Raw genomic sequence first — 18,982 nt, 5'->3', positions numbered from 1 at the left:
TTTAGAGATGTAATAACATGAAGACAATGATGAGAACTATTATGAAAAAACACCAGGAATGATTACAAATGAGGACATACAACAACATTTTGAGTGATAACAACGAAGAGGAATTTGAGGGATCTGTAAAGGACAACCACTGCAACATGAACATTAAAACGACCCTTTTAAGGGCCATCTATGTAACAGAAAGATATACTTGTACTTTCAATATTGCTACTTTTTCATTCACTAACCAAAATGGCCAAAAGTTGGCATACTAAAACATGAAGCAAAATTATAAAGATTTTTTTTTAAAATTACCACATGCATGTTTTATGGAAGAACTACATTTTTATCTCTCATTCTGAGTCACAAATCTGCATGTGTGTTATACACTGATGCACATCATTATGCATGCCAAAATAAGGTAGTCACCTTTATGCCTGCATGTCTGAGCCTGAAAAAGTAAAAGTAATACTACCACAACTAATAAGACAAATACTTCCAGTAGGAAAATTATATGGCTTACATTATTATTACTCGCAAACATCATCCAAATATAAGTAAATACCAAAACAAACACAAAGTTGCATAATTTCTTCTACTTCTAAGCTGAACTTAAATATTTTCCTAATATAAACTGGACTTCTATAATTCAGGGATTTGTTAATTTTTTGCTCAAACACTTCTACTCTGTTTAAGGGTTCATAACAAGACCACTCAGCCATTCAGGGACCCAATAACAAAAATGTGCTAATGGAGGAATGAATGGCACACAAAAGATCATCCCATAAGTTCTACTGGTCACAGACCATCAGACCTAAAACACCAGCTTTGGAGAACCTTGTACTCCTAAAAATGCTAATCTAGAGTGTCATATGGGTTCTTGTAGGCAGTGGGTCCTGAATGCCTAAAAACCACAAGTGTAACATCTCATAATCGTCACCTCTCTTAAGCAGCAGCCTCTCACATTCAGCTAATATAAGCTCTCCCAATATTAATTTTTCAAATGTGTTTCACATCTCTGGAAGAGCACCTCCTGTGAAGCAACCAAACTTTTTTAATGTCAAAGGTGCCTTCAGCATAACAGGTTATCCTAATAATATCAAGCAGAATTCATGATGTCCACAAATTCATAATGACAATGTTAATTACTGGGAGACAGTAATGTAATTGTGAAGATAAACTGATATACAAACTGAGCATGTAAATGTATTGTATTAATAATCAATATTTAGCCAGAGAATTTCTGTTAGTGACATACCCTGTTCTAGGCCTTTTTGCTTTGGAGGCCACATTTTGTGTGGAGTCAAATTCACTATCTATGCTAGTCCCTGCTGCTTGCAACTGCACATTATTGTTTAATCCCATACTAGAGATGCCACTATCCACTGAGGTAGACGACGAGAATCCAACTTGGACTGTATCAGAAGAATTTTGAACAGCTGATGTTGCAGATGATTTTCCCAATTCTCCTGGAACTGTGAATCTGGCATCCATAATGAGCTTCTGCTCCACAGAGGAGTTCTGATTAGACATGCTTCCACTTGATGAGTGTGGACTCTCCACTCTCTGCGAGTCCAAAGAAAGAGTATTGGAAGGGACAACTTTTGCAGAAGTGTCTGTGGCACTATTGTTAACAGGTGTAGAGAGAGTGTTGTTAGATGAAGATATCTGTGGCATACTTTGTATTGATGGTTGGGTGATGTTTGGCTTTAGCCTTTCTCTTAATGAATCACTAATAGTTTTTTCACTTGTTGATGGACCGGTGTGGATTCTAGGTTTACAGTCTGGAGAAATCTTCATCTGGACATCCTTGCCCTGAATTTATGCAGAAAAACATGCTGGAGTATTTTCAAATATTTTTATTTAAAGCTCAAGATAAAAAATACAGCTTTTAAATAGGGCACTGAGTGTAAGAAATGCTATAAAATAAAGCACAATTCTTGTGATAACAAATTACAAATGTTCAAAGCACTTTAACATTCTCTACAAATAAACGCATAAACATAAACTTGGTTTTTACATGTTCTTCTTGTAGTAAAATTAAAGCTAGAACAAGAGTCCCTTGAAGGATCTGGTACTCTACTGGCCCAAATAGTTTCCATGAATCCAAGATGAGACCAATTACATCTTTTTAACTGCAAAGTGTTGAAATCGTCTCTGATATTATTGATTGATAGCTAGATTTCCAATATGGCTACAGTGAAAGCCAAGTAGTAAAAATATGTAATCACAAGACGTTTTGATGAAAACCCGTGACTGATAAGACCATCTATTCAGGAGTAGCTAAACAATTTTCTGCTGGCCATTGATTGGTCATATTGCATGCAAAACTGGCAGCATTACATACCTGCCAACCCTAATAAGACTGTCTCAGTAAGGCAGTTGATTTGTTCCGTAAATTTCACCAGACTTTAGTAAAATTTAACAAAATATCATTTACTACTATTGTAAAGTTGGAAACATATATTTAAAAAGTTTGGTATTCTAAACTGATGCAGCACCCGTAAAAATTACCTTCAAGTGAAAAGTTTGTAAACTACTGGTAGACCTTATTTATCTCTAATACAGCTACACAAACTTCAGTTACAAACCCTATGCAGCTGAATGGCTTCTTGCTATTTTTCAACCTGACAAAGTTCTTGGAATTTGTTTTTCATTCTCACATCATGATGCCAGGAAATCATATCTCCCACCATAAGACATACTCAAATCTACACATCATGTCAAATAGACCTTAACTGTGTCTCTTCCTGCTTTTAGTCACAAAAATCTGAATATTCCTTTTTTATTCTTCTGTACGGAGTATTAACACGTTTTCAGATGCATATTTTCCCTTTCAGCTTCAACACGTATCCCTTGCTGGATGCCATGTTTTAAAATCTATAATTAACTTTTATCATACAGATGCCTTGACGAAAAGATATCTCCACTTTAAAGTATCTAAATTACTGCTGTAACGTTAGTCGGGATCCCTAACTAGCTCCACATGATCTAATATGAAATCTGGATCCTAATCAAACACAAACAAGACAATTATCTGGATTTTACCATAAAAACCATAGTTACATAGTGTTTGCTTTTATTCCTAAAGTCTGTATTTTAAGGGTTATTTTTGTAAGACTTGTGGCAAAATTATAAGAGTTGACAGGTCTGGCATTATGATTCAGGGATAACTTGATATTATAAGAAGTCTTTTCATGAAAACTCCATATGGATATGACCATGCATTCAGGAAACATAGTGAAAACAGGATTTTCAAGATGGCAACTATGTGGCCATATTTGTTGCCATATTTACATGATTTTCTTTAAGACCATCATGATGCTATCTGAGTTCTGGTTAAAATCCCAAGACAATAATGACTTCTGTTTAGGAAGAGTGGTAATGAGAATTTTGGGATGTCTGCCATGATGGCTATACCCACTCAGAGATCACACCACTTTCAACTATGACCAAACATACATTATGAGAAAACCCAATGTCAATATGTCCACTGATTCTGAAGGAGTAGCGATAACAAGATTTTCCAAGATGGCCAATTCTGGACATCTGAACAGCACCATTTTCAACACGGACCAACTAGATTTGGGTATGACTGTGTGTGCAAGATTTCATGGCAATCATCCCAGAAGTTTAGGAGGGGTATTGCTAATGGATTCTGAACACTGGATTCTGGAAAAAAAGACCCTCACATAAGCTCTTCTGATCCGTCAACAGTAGAACTCTAAAAACAACAATTACTGCAAACAAAATGTCTGTAATTGTGTCGAGAAATTTTGATCTATAATTACAACCTTGCACATCATTTATGCCAACCTGCAATTTATATATTGTCTTTAACATCAATACATCTAATCAAATGTTGCTTATTTATCTTCATCCACTCAACACTCAAGAAGCATCAATATCATAGCATCTCAACACCAAGTCAGAAGGATGGACAATCATGGGACATATCATCAGTTAAAGATGTCCTGGAATGCTGGGAATTAAACCCATTCAAAATATTATCAATACCAAATGAGCCTGAAAACAAAACAAAATTTGGTAATGGTTTGCTGTGGAAAGCAAAGTCATTATGAGAGGAGATGTAACTCCTGTAAACAATGTCACAGATTGCTGGAAATCATAGACATTCTCGGTCTGTATGATATAAAGCCAAACAGCAGACCTGGCTGAATTCCAACACACCTTTATAATGTTATGCTGCAGACATCAATAAGTATGGGGGATAGGCATTCCAGGGACATAACTCTTGTAAATGATGTGATGGAACACTGGAAACTGAACTCATTCAAGGTCTCATCACTACATTTCTGCATGCCAAATTTGGTTGGAGTCCAACAATCATTGGAAAAGTTTAGCTACAAATATGAAAGTTCTGGGGACAGACAATCAGGAGTCATGATACTCTAAATGAGTATAGAGAAGACCGGAATTTGACATTCTATCAGGGTACCATCAATAAAAAGCTGCAGGTCAAATAAAAAGAAAATCTAGGAATTTCCAGTCAAGTTATCTTGTGGAATCTTTATTGATGATGACTTCGTGGAAAGACAAAAGGAGAGACTGGTAGGTGGACAACATGATTACAACAGGGCTCTCCTTACTTCGTTAAGTGTGCCCCATATAAAAATGTAAAAGTACAAAAAAATTATAAGTCTTTTCGTAGGATTAAAATTGTTGACATCAATTCATAAATTCACAACAAACCATCTGAAATAAGTTCAAATGTTCACAAGAGCCACTTTTTAATATTTAGAAAGAGCTATAAGTTAATAAAAATTTTAAGCATTTTTTTATAAAAAAGCAAACTGAGTTCAACACAAATTGTCAATTAAAAATTTTTAAAGGATAACAACTTTAATGGATTTTATGGTTACAAAAGAAACAAAACAATCTTTCTTCAATAGCAAACCATAACCAATCCACTCAACAATGGAAATGCAATTTTTCACAAAATCATGAAAACTGATACACACCAAAATCAATGAATTCATATTAAGATCAACATTAAGAACTTATCCATATGAAGGGAAAAAAACTTTCCTTGTATCCAATATTCAAATTTATGGAGATTATGCCAAAACTGCATCAAAAGAAAAAGCAGTAGTACACACACTTGGACAAAATACTTCACAAAGAATTTACCTGGCCCATTTTCTCCGGTGTAGAATCTGGTGTGGCATTATCATTTGGGATTGGCTTAAAGGCGGGAATAATTTTGATATTTGCATCCTTTTTCTGTAATGAATAAAGAACAAATGTAAGAATCTTGTACATTTTTCTTCTCAATGCAAAACAGATCTCATCTGTATCCATAATAGATGTTTTTGCAACTATACAGGGGCCCCAAGTGGCCGAGTGGTCTAAAGCGTTCTCTGTTACAGATCACTGCCATCTCACCTCTCTCTGCGTGGGTTCAAGTCTCAGATTCAGCCAATGTGGGTATGTGAGAAAGCTTGCCAGCAGCTTCTCATGGGTAGGTGGTTCTTTCAGGGATTTTCCCGGGTTCTTCCTCTACCATTAATACTGGCCGCCATGTATAGCCTATCGTGTGCTGAAAAATGGCGTTAAACCCAACAACAACAACAGCAACTATACAAGTTTGATTACCTACAAGTCTATTAAAACAAGAACATATAGATACACCCAACAAAGAGGATTAATGAAAGCATATAGATGTGTTTTAGTCATCTTATAGAGCCCCTGTTAGTGCTAGCAATCAACAAAAATCACCAAAGGCAGTAAAATGTTTCAGATATTCATTTTTAAAAAACAGTATCAAGCAACTAAACATCTTGGTCCTTTTGCTGTTGTCAGCATTTTGTTCTAAAGTCACAGACATTTGCACTCAAAGTTGTATAAACAATGTTAGAAAACACATTCTTTAACACCTGAATGAGCTGAAATCCATAATTTGGCAATAAATCAAAACATTTATTAAACTGAATAGAAACATTTCCAAGAAAAAGGGGTGTAATGAAAGAAAATACCAGTTAATAATGAGCAAAAACTACAGCTGAATGGAAGCCAAATCCTGAATAAAACATTTCATATTTGTGCCATTTCCTAGTACACTAAATAATCAAGCAGGTCAGTAATTTTCAGGGCCAAATTTGCTAAAACTTCTGAAATTGTCATGCCAAACTAGTGCAGAAATTAACAGTTCAACAATAACGGGCAAGGCAGAATTATTTCATGCTGTATTTTATTGGCAACACAGCAGAGTTATGTATAGATATATCATTACCATTTGTATAACATGCAAAATATGCAGTTATAATGAGCTGCAGTTAGAAAAAAATTTCAACAGTATAGAACCAATCCTGGTTATCACGGTTTCGTCTTTTCTGCCAATGGCACACATCTTTAAAGCCATATAATACTGAACATCAAGCTACTATTGATAATGCTAATTTACAATGAAAGCTGTTCAGGAAGATGTAGAGAGCAATTGGAAGCTACTTTTTCAAACAAAATTTAAATTAAACTTGACAACACATTAAAAAAGTCAGGATTACCCCTTCTATCCCTATTCAATAAAACTGAATGCATTCTCTAGAATCATCACTTGTGTTGTATGCATTCTGTAATATAGTGCAACTTTAATAGTTCACCATCACAAATTTATGCAAATTTAACAGCCACCCCACACCCTCCTTGTACTAACCATACAGGTCTAACAATGACCTAGGAATCATAATGCACAATCCATCAAGTATACATCTTCCTGCCATGACTGCATATATGAATTCTGGTTAGAAAAACTTCAAAATATCACTATACTGTATATAGTCACTTCTAAGTCTGGTCCTACTGCAAACTGCACAGACCTAGTTCTGCTGTTGCATAATGTGCAGGTAATGTTGGTCTTTGCAGTTTGTTTGGAATGTGTTTTTCATTCTCACATCCATAGAACAAACACCATAGAACATGATCTACTGCTCCGGTGGCCTAAGTATTTAGAGTGTCTGCCTCGGATGTGGCAGGTCACAGGTTTGAACTCCGGCCAAGTCATACCAAAGATGTTTAAAACTGACACTAGCAGCTGCCTCACTTGCATTCAGTATTAAGAGGTTAGTGTTAGGACTGGTCAACCTGGTGTCAGGATAATGTGACTGGGTAGGATATGATGCTACATGTCTGCAGCATGATGCCCCAGTGCTAGAAATCACTATAAACTGACACACTGAGGACATCATAGCAATATGACTAACATGGTTAAAGTTATGTTAAAATTCTAAATCACACACACATACACACAGAACCTGATCTGCTAGCGCATAATATAATCAGGGTTTGTGTTGTACACAGCTGGACCTGACTTGTGCACAAATATCTACAGTAAATGATATTTTTGTCAACCTGGCTTTTGACCCACCCACCCACCCCTGGCCACTGATTGTTTTTGTGACTTCAGGGTACATCAAGTGTATAAACCACTTCAATCACAATGCTAGGGCTTGATGGTGATATTCTCTTTCCCTGCATTCACCGGGAATAATATTTTTATTCCTTGACTTCTTTGATTGAAGTAATATCTGCAGCTGCAGACAGTACCTTCAGTGGTCACTTTTCTGAACAGATCTATTGAAGAGAAGGAACATATAATGACTCTCTTATTGCCCGCTGATGGCAGCCTATTCTTGGGTACAAAGCCTAGCCGAGTTATTAGGACTGAAAAACCATCTGATCCGAACTGGAGACAGTTTTGGCCCACTGAAATGGCATGTAACTCACTCACCCTACATGCTGAAGCTAAACTATCAATAACCATGTTTTGTATGAAAGTAGCTTGAGCAAGGTTCTGGTTAAAATCTCGAGTTTATCTGAATTGTGTCAAAACCCATGAGAGATTCCAATCTGGAAACAAGGTGAGTGATTCTGGTCTATTCATGTCAAAATTTACTACAGATCTAACAGATTTTCATCATGACCAATAGCACTTTTGCCATGATGCCTGAATTTGAAAGACATTATGGAGAGATAGCCTCTTATGGTAACTGGGACTAACTCTCTCTTCATGTACTGTCAGAAAAAAAGACAGTCATCTATGAGACTGAGGCACTGCAAGAGATGATGTTGGTGACTTTGCATTAGTCCCTGGATACATGCCACTTCCCTTCGTAAGCTATTACAGTGGATGGCCTTCCTGCTCATGAGATTCTCTCCACAATCAAATGTTTAGAATTCTTTCTGACCAAGGCTCCTGTGATAAGAGCCAGGAATGAAGGAGTTGGTCCAGTTGTATAGAATACCTGTGACCTTGATTGTTTGAATAGATGCAGCTTGGCCAGAACTTTCCTGGACAGATCTATAACCAAATTGAGTAGATCATTGACCCAGGACTTGTCCCATCCGAGAGAGGCTTTCAGAATCAGTATGCAGTTGTGACCCTTCAACTTCTGTATATTATTCTGTACTAAGAATGTAGATGGGTAGCCAAAAACCCACAACCCCTTCCAAAGACTGACAGTGCATCTACAGCACAAGCTTCTGTCTCCAGAACAGGAGAGAAGAACATGGGCAGTTTGTGATTCCACATTGCAAAAAGATCTATCAGATGCCCCCAAAGTGAGTAAATCTAATGAAAGATTGACTGATGGGTGGACCATTCAGTACGAATTATCATACCCTATCTTGACACAGACTCTGCCAGGACACTGAGTCTGCTGGTAATATGTCTGATTTGTAGAATTATATTGTACTGAATGCACCAACACAGAAACTTTGAAACCAGAATGCATAGGTAAGTTGATTTGGTTCATTCCCCACTGAGAAGACAGGTCACCATCAACAAGCTGTCCAACATGATTAGAACTACTTTCCCACTGACGTCATCTTTCAGGAATTATAGGTATTGATTATAGCCTTTATTTCCAAAAGGTTGAATTGAAGACAAATTTTTTCTGGCCCCACCTTGCCAATGACAATGATGAATATTGGCAATAGGTGGGCTTCCCCAACCATATCTAAAGTCTTTGGTTCATATTGTAACTTCCAACAGGGGCTCTTCCAGATGAATTTATATTCATAAGCCAAACATGGTTGTGCCACTGATACAGAAACAATACTTCCTTGTTTGTGATCTTGACCTTTTGACTGAGTGGACAGGAAATGGGTCACCACTGTGCCAGAAAGCTCATCTGTAGAGGCACATGAAAAGATGGCACAGCGGAATCAGAGCCACTGCTACACAGAATAATCCCAGGAGTTGTAAAATTCTCCTGCTGCAATCCATTTATCACTGGAAATGGACTCTGTGAGTGCATAATGGGTACTGTGATAAAGAATGGAAGTAATATGAGATTGAGATTGATGATAGATTCCAAATCTGTATGGACAAAACGCTGATATGGATGGAGGCTGGACTTTTCTCCAGTTCACTAAAAACAGAGATGACTCAAAAGGGATAGAAGTTCATTCCTACCTTTACAAGAATAGAACATACAAATGTTTCTAATGGATTTTGTAAAAGTACAGTGCAATCATTGCACTGTGGATGAAGCCAACTAGAAGATGCAGATTGTAATCATTTTAAATATTCATGGGCTGATGTTTAGACTATGCAAATCGAAGGAATTTCCATGACACTGGTGGATAGGGATGTGAATTTATGCATTGGTCAGATCAAGACTAATGGCAAACTCATCTCTTCTGATGGGGAGTTGGATCAATCATGCCATCTCCTTTACGAATCTTGGCATAATTGTGTATTGGTTGAGGCAGCTTAGATCAATAATCGGCATGAGGTTGTCATTGGCCTTCTGCAAGAAAAGCCTCTAATATAACCCCAGAGATTGTGGTTTTCAAATAATCTCCAATGCCCCTTTGTTGATTAATGACCAGATCTCCTGCTGTACTTTTGTGTCCTTGTCTGAATCCAACAGTAAGAGAGAGGCTGGTTAAATTAAATCTGAAGCATCTCTAAAACAACTGTGCTTACCTACTCATCCTGTGAAAATAGAGTGACCCATCGATAGTTGAAATGCAAAATTCTGGCACCCACCCATCGGTCATCTGTGGGTATTTGGATGGTGAGTCAACAAAGTGAGTTGGGAGGCTTTGGCAATGAGAAACTATTTCTTACCTCTTCAATAAGGCTGTATCCTAAACTAAGCAGGTTGATGCCTCCTGACATCTGACTGGGATCCAGATTGATTCTGTGACTGAGCACTAAACAATCCCTTATCTCTTTGTTGCCAATTGTCATGTCTTACTTTAAGGCTGAGGCTGATTAGGTTTGTATGACTGTAATGCCTGAATGTCATTTGAAGGGGCAGTTCCTGACCTACCTGTTTAGTTCAAGTGATGTTAAATGTAGACATGCCTCACTTCATACCAACTCCCAGTTAGCAGCAACAGTCAAAGCATTCACCATGGAATGGTGTGCTGCTAAGTTGGTAACTTTTGCAATTTTGGTCCTTGACTCCCAGGTCAACAATAGCAACATATTACCTGAATTTTTGGTCAGCCAGAAAACTGCCAAAGCAACATCAATGAACTAGCTAATATATGATGTACCACTTTCAATGTAGCATGAAAAACATTTTCTTGAACCTTTTAGCAAATAGAAGCAGTCATATTTATATCCACAAAATTCTGTTTAAGGCTGGAAGCTCAGTCTGAAAAGCATCTGAGTGAGTTCTGTAACAAAGAAATTAAAAGGCTGCTGCTAAGTGACTCTCAGAGAAGAAAGCTTTAGAACTGCTCAGACTGCACGTCTTGTTGGTTGGATAGTCTGCAATTTATTTCATTTCTGAAGACTGTGGAGTAAGACAGAAATAGGAACTCACATCCTCCTTGTCTAAGTCTACTTAAGCCATGATCATGTGGACCTGAGTGGCATTTTGGAGTGGAGGGATTTTTTAAGCCAGCAACATACAGTAAATTTCTTCTACCACAGTATTAAAACTGAAATTTGTTTTTTCCATTGTCAGATACAAGTCAGAAATTCAAGTTTATTCACACATTCACTTTGTTTGACATCTTAGCCCAGGTCTAATTCTACATCCATGTAAAACAGGTTTCTCAAACTCAAACCACCCTGAGGGCCATATGAGTGCATTTTCAGTGGCCCAATGGCCGCACACCTTTGTTATCTCTCACGACACTTTGTGATGCCAATCCTTTTGTGGGCCACAGGATACGACTTGCAGCATGTTTGAGACCCCAGATGTAAAATATACTTGGTGGCTTGGAAGTGGCATTACTGTTGTCCCTGTATGAATCACAATACCACCACGATAGGTATGCCATGGTTATATGACTAGCTGGATCCATTTGAAAAATCTATCATGCTGCTGGCTCGCCAGGAGAATGGTCAGTATGGATGCTGACTGCATATGGTGGTACAAATGGCTCCAGTACTGGGAGTGCTGAAGGCTTGTTTAGACAGACAGATCTATCAGTAGGATCCTCCACATTAATCGCTCATATTTCTGCATATGGTACTAGTTGCCAATATCATTGATCTATGATGACTGGGCATGAGGTAACCAAATGCCTGGATGGGCTAGTCGGCAGGTGAGTCTGCACTGTATGGTATTATAGTAAGATAGATGTGTTGTGTGATGTGATTTGGATTTTTAATGTAGCTTTAACAATTTTTCATTCATATCGCTATGATGTCTGCAATGTGAAAGTTTATAGTGATGTCTAGCACTGAGGCATCATGCCCAGACATGTAGCATGATGTCCCACCCAGTCACATTATACTAACACCAGGTCGACCAGTCCTAACACTAACCTCTTAATGCTGAATGCCAAGCAAGGCAGCTGTTAGTACATTTTTATAAGTCTTTGGTATGATTCAGCCGGGGATGAACCCTCGATGTTCCGCATCAAAGGTGGACGCTCTAGCCACTAGGCTTCCAGAGCAGTCTAGTAAGATAAAATGGATCATTAAGATCTGGCCAAAAAAAATATGCTCAAGAGACCACCTAAAAATGTGGGGACACATCACACATACCCCTCATGTCTCAATGTACAATTTGTGCCAATGAGTACTGTGTCATTGCAAAATTAATAAATTAACAACTCATAAATGTTAATAGGTCAGAAAAAGAATACCTGTTACTAAACAAGTTAGTGAAAACATGACCAAGGTCAGTGTGTTGGAGCATAAGGTTAGAATAAACAAAATCCATGAATGTGACACATTCAAATAAACACCGCTTAAAACATCAACAAAAATGCATATCATCTAAAAGTAGATTCCTTACTGCACATGAAAACTCCAAATATTACAATGGATAGTCAAAAATGATAGAGTTAAACACAGAATTTACAGAGGTCTAAACACATTCTTCCATGTACTGTATAGGCAAATGGAGGTGGCAAGAGCAGGTAATGAGCAAGAGTTACTGCCCTTAGGCTACATGATGCAGATGGTAAAAACCAATGTTTCATCTTGAGCAATGATAACAACTCTGCAACTGCCAACAGGAATATGACACCCACGTCTTATAATTCTAATGCAAAAATCTTTGAAAATTTAGAAATCCTTTTGTTTTGTGATCTCCACTCTGGAAAAGTTTTCCAATTTAGCTGTATTATTATATAAATCACTTTAACAGTTTAAAGTTCTATATTGTATCACATGTGATATTCATGCAGAATACATACCAATTTTTTATAGTGGTGATGGCAATATCCACAATATTTTACATTGTCTCCATAATTTCCTGCCTCTTCACAAAGCAATCCCTGTGCCTGAGCACTGAAATCAAAAATAAAACTGTAAATCTTTTGATGCACATTAATAAATTAAAGCCATCTACAGGAGATGACTTGACTGAATGTCATTTTCCTTTGCTAGATTCTATGAAATAAAGAATGTGTCTTTAAGAGACTACATGCACATGCATTTTCTCAAAATAATGTGCACCAAACAGGCAATCAATGTGAAAGTTTTTGAAAGTTTTTTTTTATACTGCAAATAACACTAATCTCAATTAATTAAAAAAAACCGTTAAAGTAACTGTATTTTTTTTTAAAATTACTACCACTCATTTTCATCAAGCTCTGCTTTTAAATAATATTGAAACTTTAGCATTCATTCAACTGTGTACTGCATCTTGCTTTACATTTCCATGACTTTATTTTCAAAGGTATTAAAGTAAAATAAAATACATAAAAATAAAATACAATATTTAGGGGAACTTTTTTCATGGATTTGTCATTTTTGCAAGAAATTTTAAAAAAAGATTAAGTACTGAGTGAGGTTTCACAAGTGTCTAAAGATTATATAAAAATTCAACTGCCCACAAATATTAGCAATCAGGTTTATTTCCTGTTTGCAGTAATAAGGCTGATTAATTAAATTATTCATTGCTAATACATGGGAAAAATGCAAAGATCTTAATCAAGGAAAATGCCAACATTCTTTTTATGGAGCTAACATACAGTATTTGTTTTTCTGATTTCTTCAAGATAACTATCAAAACAGTTTTCAACAAATAGAGATTAGGCATTACTGGAAAGCAAACAACAGTAATCCTCTTCTCTCAAAACAATCTTTGCCATATACTAACAGTTCTGTCAGAACCAAGTTTCAATCTCACAGCTAGTATCACAATCTCACAATATAAAAGATGCTTTCGTGAAAGAGCAGAAAACTGAGGTAAAAATCTCCTACTGTTGTGTGCCTTCCTGATCATAAGTCCTATCATTGGTAAAAAGATGCTGTTTCTATGGAAACTGAAAATGAATCTGCTGAATCTCTCATGAATGTCCTGGCTTCTCATAAGTGAAAAAGGAGTGAGTACAGCTCATATGTAAAACAAGGGCTAAATTTATCAGATATCTGATCAAAAATGGAGTTGCAAAAGTATAAAATCTTCCAGCACCAAGCTCAGGTATGATGTGAGCAAAACAAGAGTCAGCAGTACTGTACTAAATTCATTAAAATGAAAAAATCTGGTACAGAAGACAGGATAAGCCTGCCCAAACCCTTGTTCCTCAGAAACATTTACCTTCTCGCCCAACATAAATCATGATTTCATCACTGGTATTCGACACAAGTGATTGCTCTATCAAATGAAAGGAAGATTGCTCAATGAAAAGAATGGATGGTTGCTCAATTGAAGTAATGGGTTGACACTGGAAATGTACTTTCAGATAATGTTTCTACTGACCTGAAAATATATACCCTAAAGCCAATTCATGCAAAATGGCACACATGCCAAAGCATCTCTTCAAACAGACCTGAACGAAAATCGGCTTCAAGAAAGGAGGACTCTTCTATTGGTTGTTTATTTAACAGTTTATGTGTGAAAGGCATTTAGTAACAATAATGTAAATTGTGTTTAACTTACTCAGTAAGTTGAATAGTGAATACATGTAATCAACAGAAACAAAACTTAAGTGAAATCTTTTTCATATATTCAAGAAACAACTAAAGGGTGTGTGTGATTTGGACTTTTAACATAGTTTTAACAACTGTAGTCATAAAAAATTACATTGATTCAAGGGATGCATTACTGGACAACAAAGATACGAAGGTGACCATAAATCTATTTACACAGCTCATTTAAGCTGGCATTGTGAAAAAAATGTTACTTATAACTAAATAGTAATAAATAAACTAGATTTCCAATATCAGTGACAGTGATTTCATCAAAAGCCAAGATGCCGCCATAAAAGAGTGCAGGTTACCCATTTCCATTATGACTTTAAAATGAAATCATGTCCCTAACTTGAAAACTAGTAACCAATGCTACTTACTTCTAAAACCCATGGTACCTAACAAAAAATAAGTTCTCATCTTAATATACAAAAATTTATGATGAACCTCTGAAAGGGCCTGGTATTAACAATTCTCCACTTACCAGGTGACATGGAAATTCATTTTACAGCCATTCTTATTACACTGCATACAGGCTCCAGCCATGGCTTTTGACACTTCTTTTCCATTCTCTTCACACACATAACACAGCTGAAATGGAAAATTCAGCCTATCAGAACTGTCTTACATTCATTAGCAAACAAAAAGCTGCTGCTGATATCCAATGGAGCTTCAAAGTTTTCACACAAAAATTTGTGTATGTTTTAGGGATATGAAGAACGGATGCCAATGTAACCTCTATGCTGAGCTTCTGTGATTGCAGGTTTGGCATTGCAGGCATTTAAGTAGGAAAAACTAAGCATGCGCTGTCAAATAATATCTGGGTAGATCCAGTCTCAAATGTACTTTTGTCAAAAAGTATGTTGCATTTCAAAAAATAAATCTTCAAATTGAAAAATAAAAAAGCTGATTTTTTTGGTATTATATATCTATAATGTTATATGGATCAATAAATGCAGCAGATTTTTCTTTTACCCATTTTTGTATACTTTGATCTTTTATTCGTTAAAAAAAATCAGAGTTCATATTTAATAGGATCATAAAGTCATAAAACTTGAAAATCAATTATGCACTGATTGAATGCCCATATGCATGCATAGTGTGTATCAATTGTCAACTTCATGAATCCTGTAAAAAGTTAATTCTTATCATTACAAATAGTTATGAAAATAATAACAAACCTGAACAAATAATAACAAATCTATATTTAACCACTGTTTACAATATTCTCAAAACACACAAGGGTGCTTGAATATTTATATGTGTGTGTGTGATTTAATTTTTTAACGTAGCTTTAACAATTTTTCAGTCATATTGCTATGTCTGCAGTGTGGTAGTTTATAGTGATGTCTAGCACTGATGCATCATGCCGCAGACATGTAGCATGATGTCCCACCCAGTCATATTATCCTGACACCTGGCCGACCAGTCTTAACACTAACCTCTTAATGTTCACCACCTAGCAAGGCAGCTGTTAGTACCATTTTTGTATGTTTTTGTATGACACGGCCAGGGTTTGATACCATGACCTCCCGCTTCCATGGCGGACTCTAACCACTAGGCCACTAGAGCGGTCTGCTTGAATATTTAAGAAGTTCCCTTGTGGTTTAAAGAACTAATAACTTCTAGTTTGTATCACATGATGCAATGTTAACAACCCAAATGATTGTTACAAAGGCTTGGTAAAAGTCTGTAATTATATGCACTTTTTAAAGAATGTTACCATCTTTATCTTATCCTGTTTGAGAACATGTTTACTTTTATTCAGAACAGTTTATTTTCTAAAGATTTTAAAATTTTGTGCAGACAGATCAAGGTCTATGTGGTATTTTCTACTGATTACTCCTGACAATTTACACAGACCTAGATCTGATAGTATATAATGCAGCAGACCGGGGTCTACTTATAAGCAAGTATATAAGGTACCGACATATACAACAATATACACATTTCATAAAGTGTGACGGCACAATGATCTCATGAATACATATGGCTAAGGAATAATGTCAAAGGCATCATAATGAATATCAAAGTCATTTCTTTATGCTCTTTTGCAATGTTATGAAATACAACCCAAAAAAAGCAGGTTTAGAAAAATAAAAAATTATGTAAATGGAATCAAAATATCCTTGCTCATCTCAAATAATTTCATAGTTTCATATAATTTTAAATTCTGCAATTATGATTCTTTATAAATTCCAATACTGTACACATGCAGATGTCAAATACATTTTCCTGAACTTCATCCTAACTTTGGTATCAAAGAACTAAACAGGTACTATGTCCTAGAAACTCTACTTGTTGTATTGCATTTTAAACAAGGGTCCTATGGAAAGTAGTGCCTCACCTACAAAGCTCATTATGAATTTAAAACTTGTGAAATGGGAACTTCTAGCAACTGAAGCCACAAACTTTAAACATAAATTATGTAATTAAGTGCAGTTGAACATACAATGATGATGCAGAAGATATGACATTTGGAGATGAACATACAACGATGATGTAGAAGATATCACATTTGGAGTTGAACATACAACGATGATGTAGAAGATTCACATTTGGAGTTGAACATACAACGATGATGTAGAAGATATCACATCTGGAGTTGAACTAACAACAATGATGTAGAAGATATCACATTTGGAGATGAACATACAATGATGATGTAGAAGATATCACATTTGGAGATGAACATACAACGATGATGTAGAAGATATGACATTTGGATCATTTAACACAGAACATTACTACTTTTGACAAGCCTTAAATAACGCAGATGGAAAAAAATGATATAAAAATCTTGACATTTATGGGTCAGACTGGAACTGCAGGGTTTGTACTAGTTATCACAGTGAACTTGAATGGAAAAGCCTTACCACATAATACAACTTACATTTGATATTTTTTAACTGCAGCTATAAAAAGGTCTAGAATCTAGAAAAAATTCACAATTGTGCAGTAATTGGTCCCTAACAGTGCGTAATTTCTAGAAATGTATCTACAAAATACAAATGCCTCACCACATTCTTCAAACACAAAACTGAACCAAAGGATATCAAAGGATATGTCTCCACCCAAAGAAAATAAATCAATAACTGAAATGCAGATAATCTGCAAAAAAGGTACACATATGGATGAGTAACTTGAATACCGGGTGTTTTAAGTGCTTAAACAGCTAACCATTTGCCATTTTTTGGTCAAAAGATGCTCAAGGACATCACAACTTTATGTATAAATTCTGATGAGAATGTTGTACACAGATCAAATGGAAAACTCTGGTGGCAAAATGTACCACTATTTTCATTTCCAAATAAAACAAATCAAAAACTGTGCCTCAATGTAGATTTGACAAATTTAAAACCATTGTAGTCTATGTATCAATTGCTTCCACCATCTATGTAAATACTGCTCTTTCCAAATTAGGGAATATCTACAATGAAAAAGCAGTATATCAACAACAGTGAAGTTAAAGTTCTATGAACTACCAAACATGTTCATCTCATTATGTATAGGACAGGGGTGTCCAAAGTCCAGCCCGCGAGCCAATCACGCCCGCGGTAAGATTTCATACGGCCCGCAGCTTCGGTCATATAATGTATTATTTATGGCCCAGATATGAATGAAAGGCAGAATTGTGTTTTTAGAGTTGTTCATGTCTGCCTGAGTGGCTTATATTTAGTTACATTGCCATTTGAAAAATAAAGATAATTGTGACAATGAAAATTTTTATTTTATTTATTGTTTATTTGTCTTTTTAAATTTATTTATTGTTCTATAACAGTGTATATTTGCATGTAACTTTTGTGGTTAAAAAACATCAGAAGGAACTATTGGCCCACGGGCATCTTCACTTTATCAAATCTGGCCCTCTTTGCAAAAAGTTTGGACACCCCTGGTATAGGATCAGAATGTTAATCAGTTAATTAGAACACAGCCTGTTAAAGAAGCATTCATGCAAAAAATCCCAAGATATATTGCTTCCTATTCAAATTAACAGCTTAATCAGCATATTTATGAGAATGTCAAAGAATACTTAAGTATTCATGCCAAAAAAAATTCCAAGAAATACTGCCAGTGAGAAGTCTGCAGCTATTTTCGTGCAGACTGATCAACTGTCGAACAATGTGTGTACTGTAACAGACCACTGATAACATGGCATATGCTGCACATATGAGGTCCAAGTATTACCACTGTGTTATTATTACAATTCAAATCTTCATTTTGATGTGTGAAGGTGTTGGTTTGCATTTAGCTGGGTCAAACATAATCAAGAAACAGCTTTCAATGACAAAGATATAAGGCTGCTATCATTCACCCAAACAAAGAATAATTACTTAATTATACCAATTAAAATGGAATTAAAAATTCTGAGTGGCATGAGTATGCAAAATTAAATGTTAGTAATGTTTAAATTTACTAAACCATACTACTTCTTTCATTTAATAACAATATATATCAGATAAATGGGCAAACAAGTTTAATTTATCTTTTTGTAAGCCATTTTAAAATTAAGATAGGACATAACAATGTGACTTAACAAAAAGACCAAACATCTTAATGAGTCACAACACAGTGTGAATATGACAGATTCAAATGATTTTCAGAAGTCATTTAAATGGTATTAATAATTAAAGTTTACGCATA

The 18,982-nt window shown here is 35.8% G+C and overlaps 1 protein-coding gene across 6 annotated transcripts in view; it reads right to left on the bottom strand.

Annotated features, from left to right (window-relative positions):
* LOC149776237 (zinc finger protein zfp-1-like) overlaps window positions 1-18,982 on the bottom strand; it is an 88,958-nt gene that overhangs the window by 53,074 nt on the left and 16,902 nt on the right. For all 6 annotated transcript variants that reach the window (XM_089942640.1, XM_089942638.1, XM_089942639.1 and 3 more), the window contains exons 5-8: window positions 14,823-14,929; window positions 12,619-12,712; window positions 5,140-5,232; window positions 1,247-1,803 (exon numbers count right to left, since the gene is read on the bottom strand). In XM_089942640.1, coding sequence (XP_089798766.1) covers window positions 1,247-1,803; window positions 5,140-5,232; window positions 12,619-12,712; window positions 14,823-14,929 — 851 coding nt within the window. The remainder of the gene's footprint in view (window positions 1-1,246; window positions 1,804-5,139; window positions 5,233-12,618; window positions 12,713-14,822; window positions 14,930-18,982) is intronic.

The sequence above is a fragment of the Sinohyriopsis cumingii genome, chromosome 18 (assembly GCF_028554795.1).
Source record: "Sinohyriopsis cumingii isolate HCF-2022 chromosome 18, ASM2855479v2, whole genome shotgun sequence".
NCBI lineage: Eukaryota > Metazoa > Mollusca > Bivalvia > Unionida > Unionidae > Sinohyriopsis > Sinohyriopsis cumingii.
This window is presented reverse-complemented; position numbering and strand designations above follow the sequence as displayed.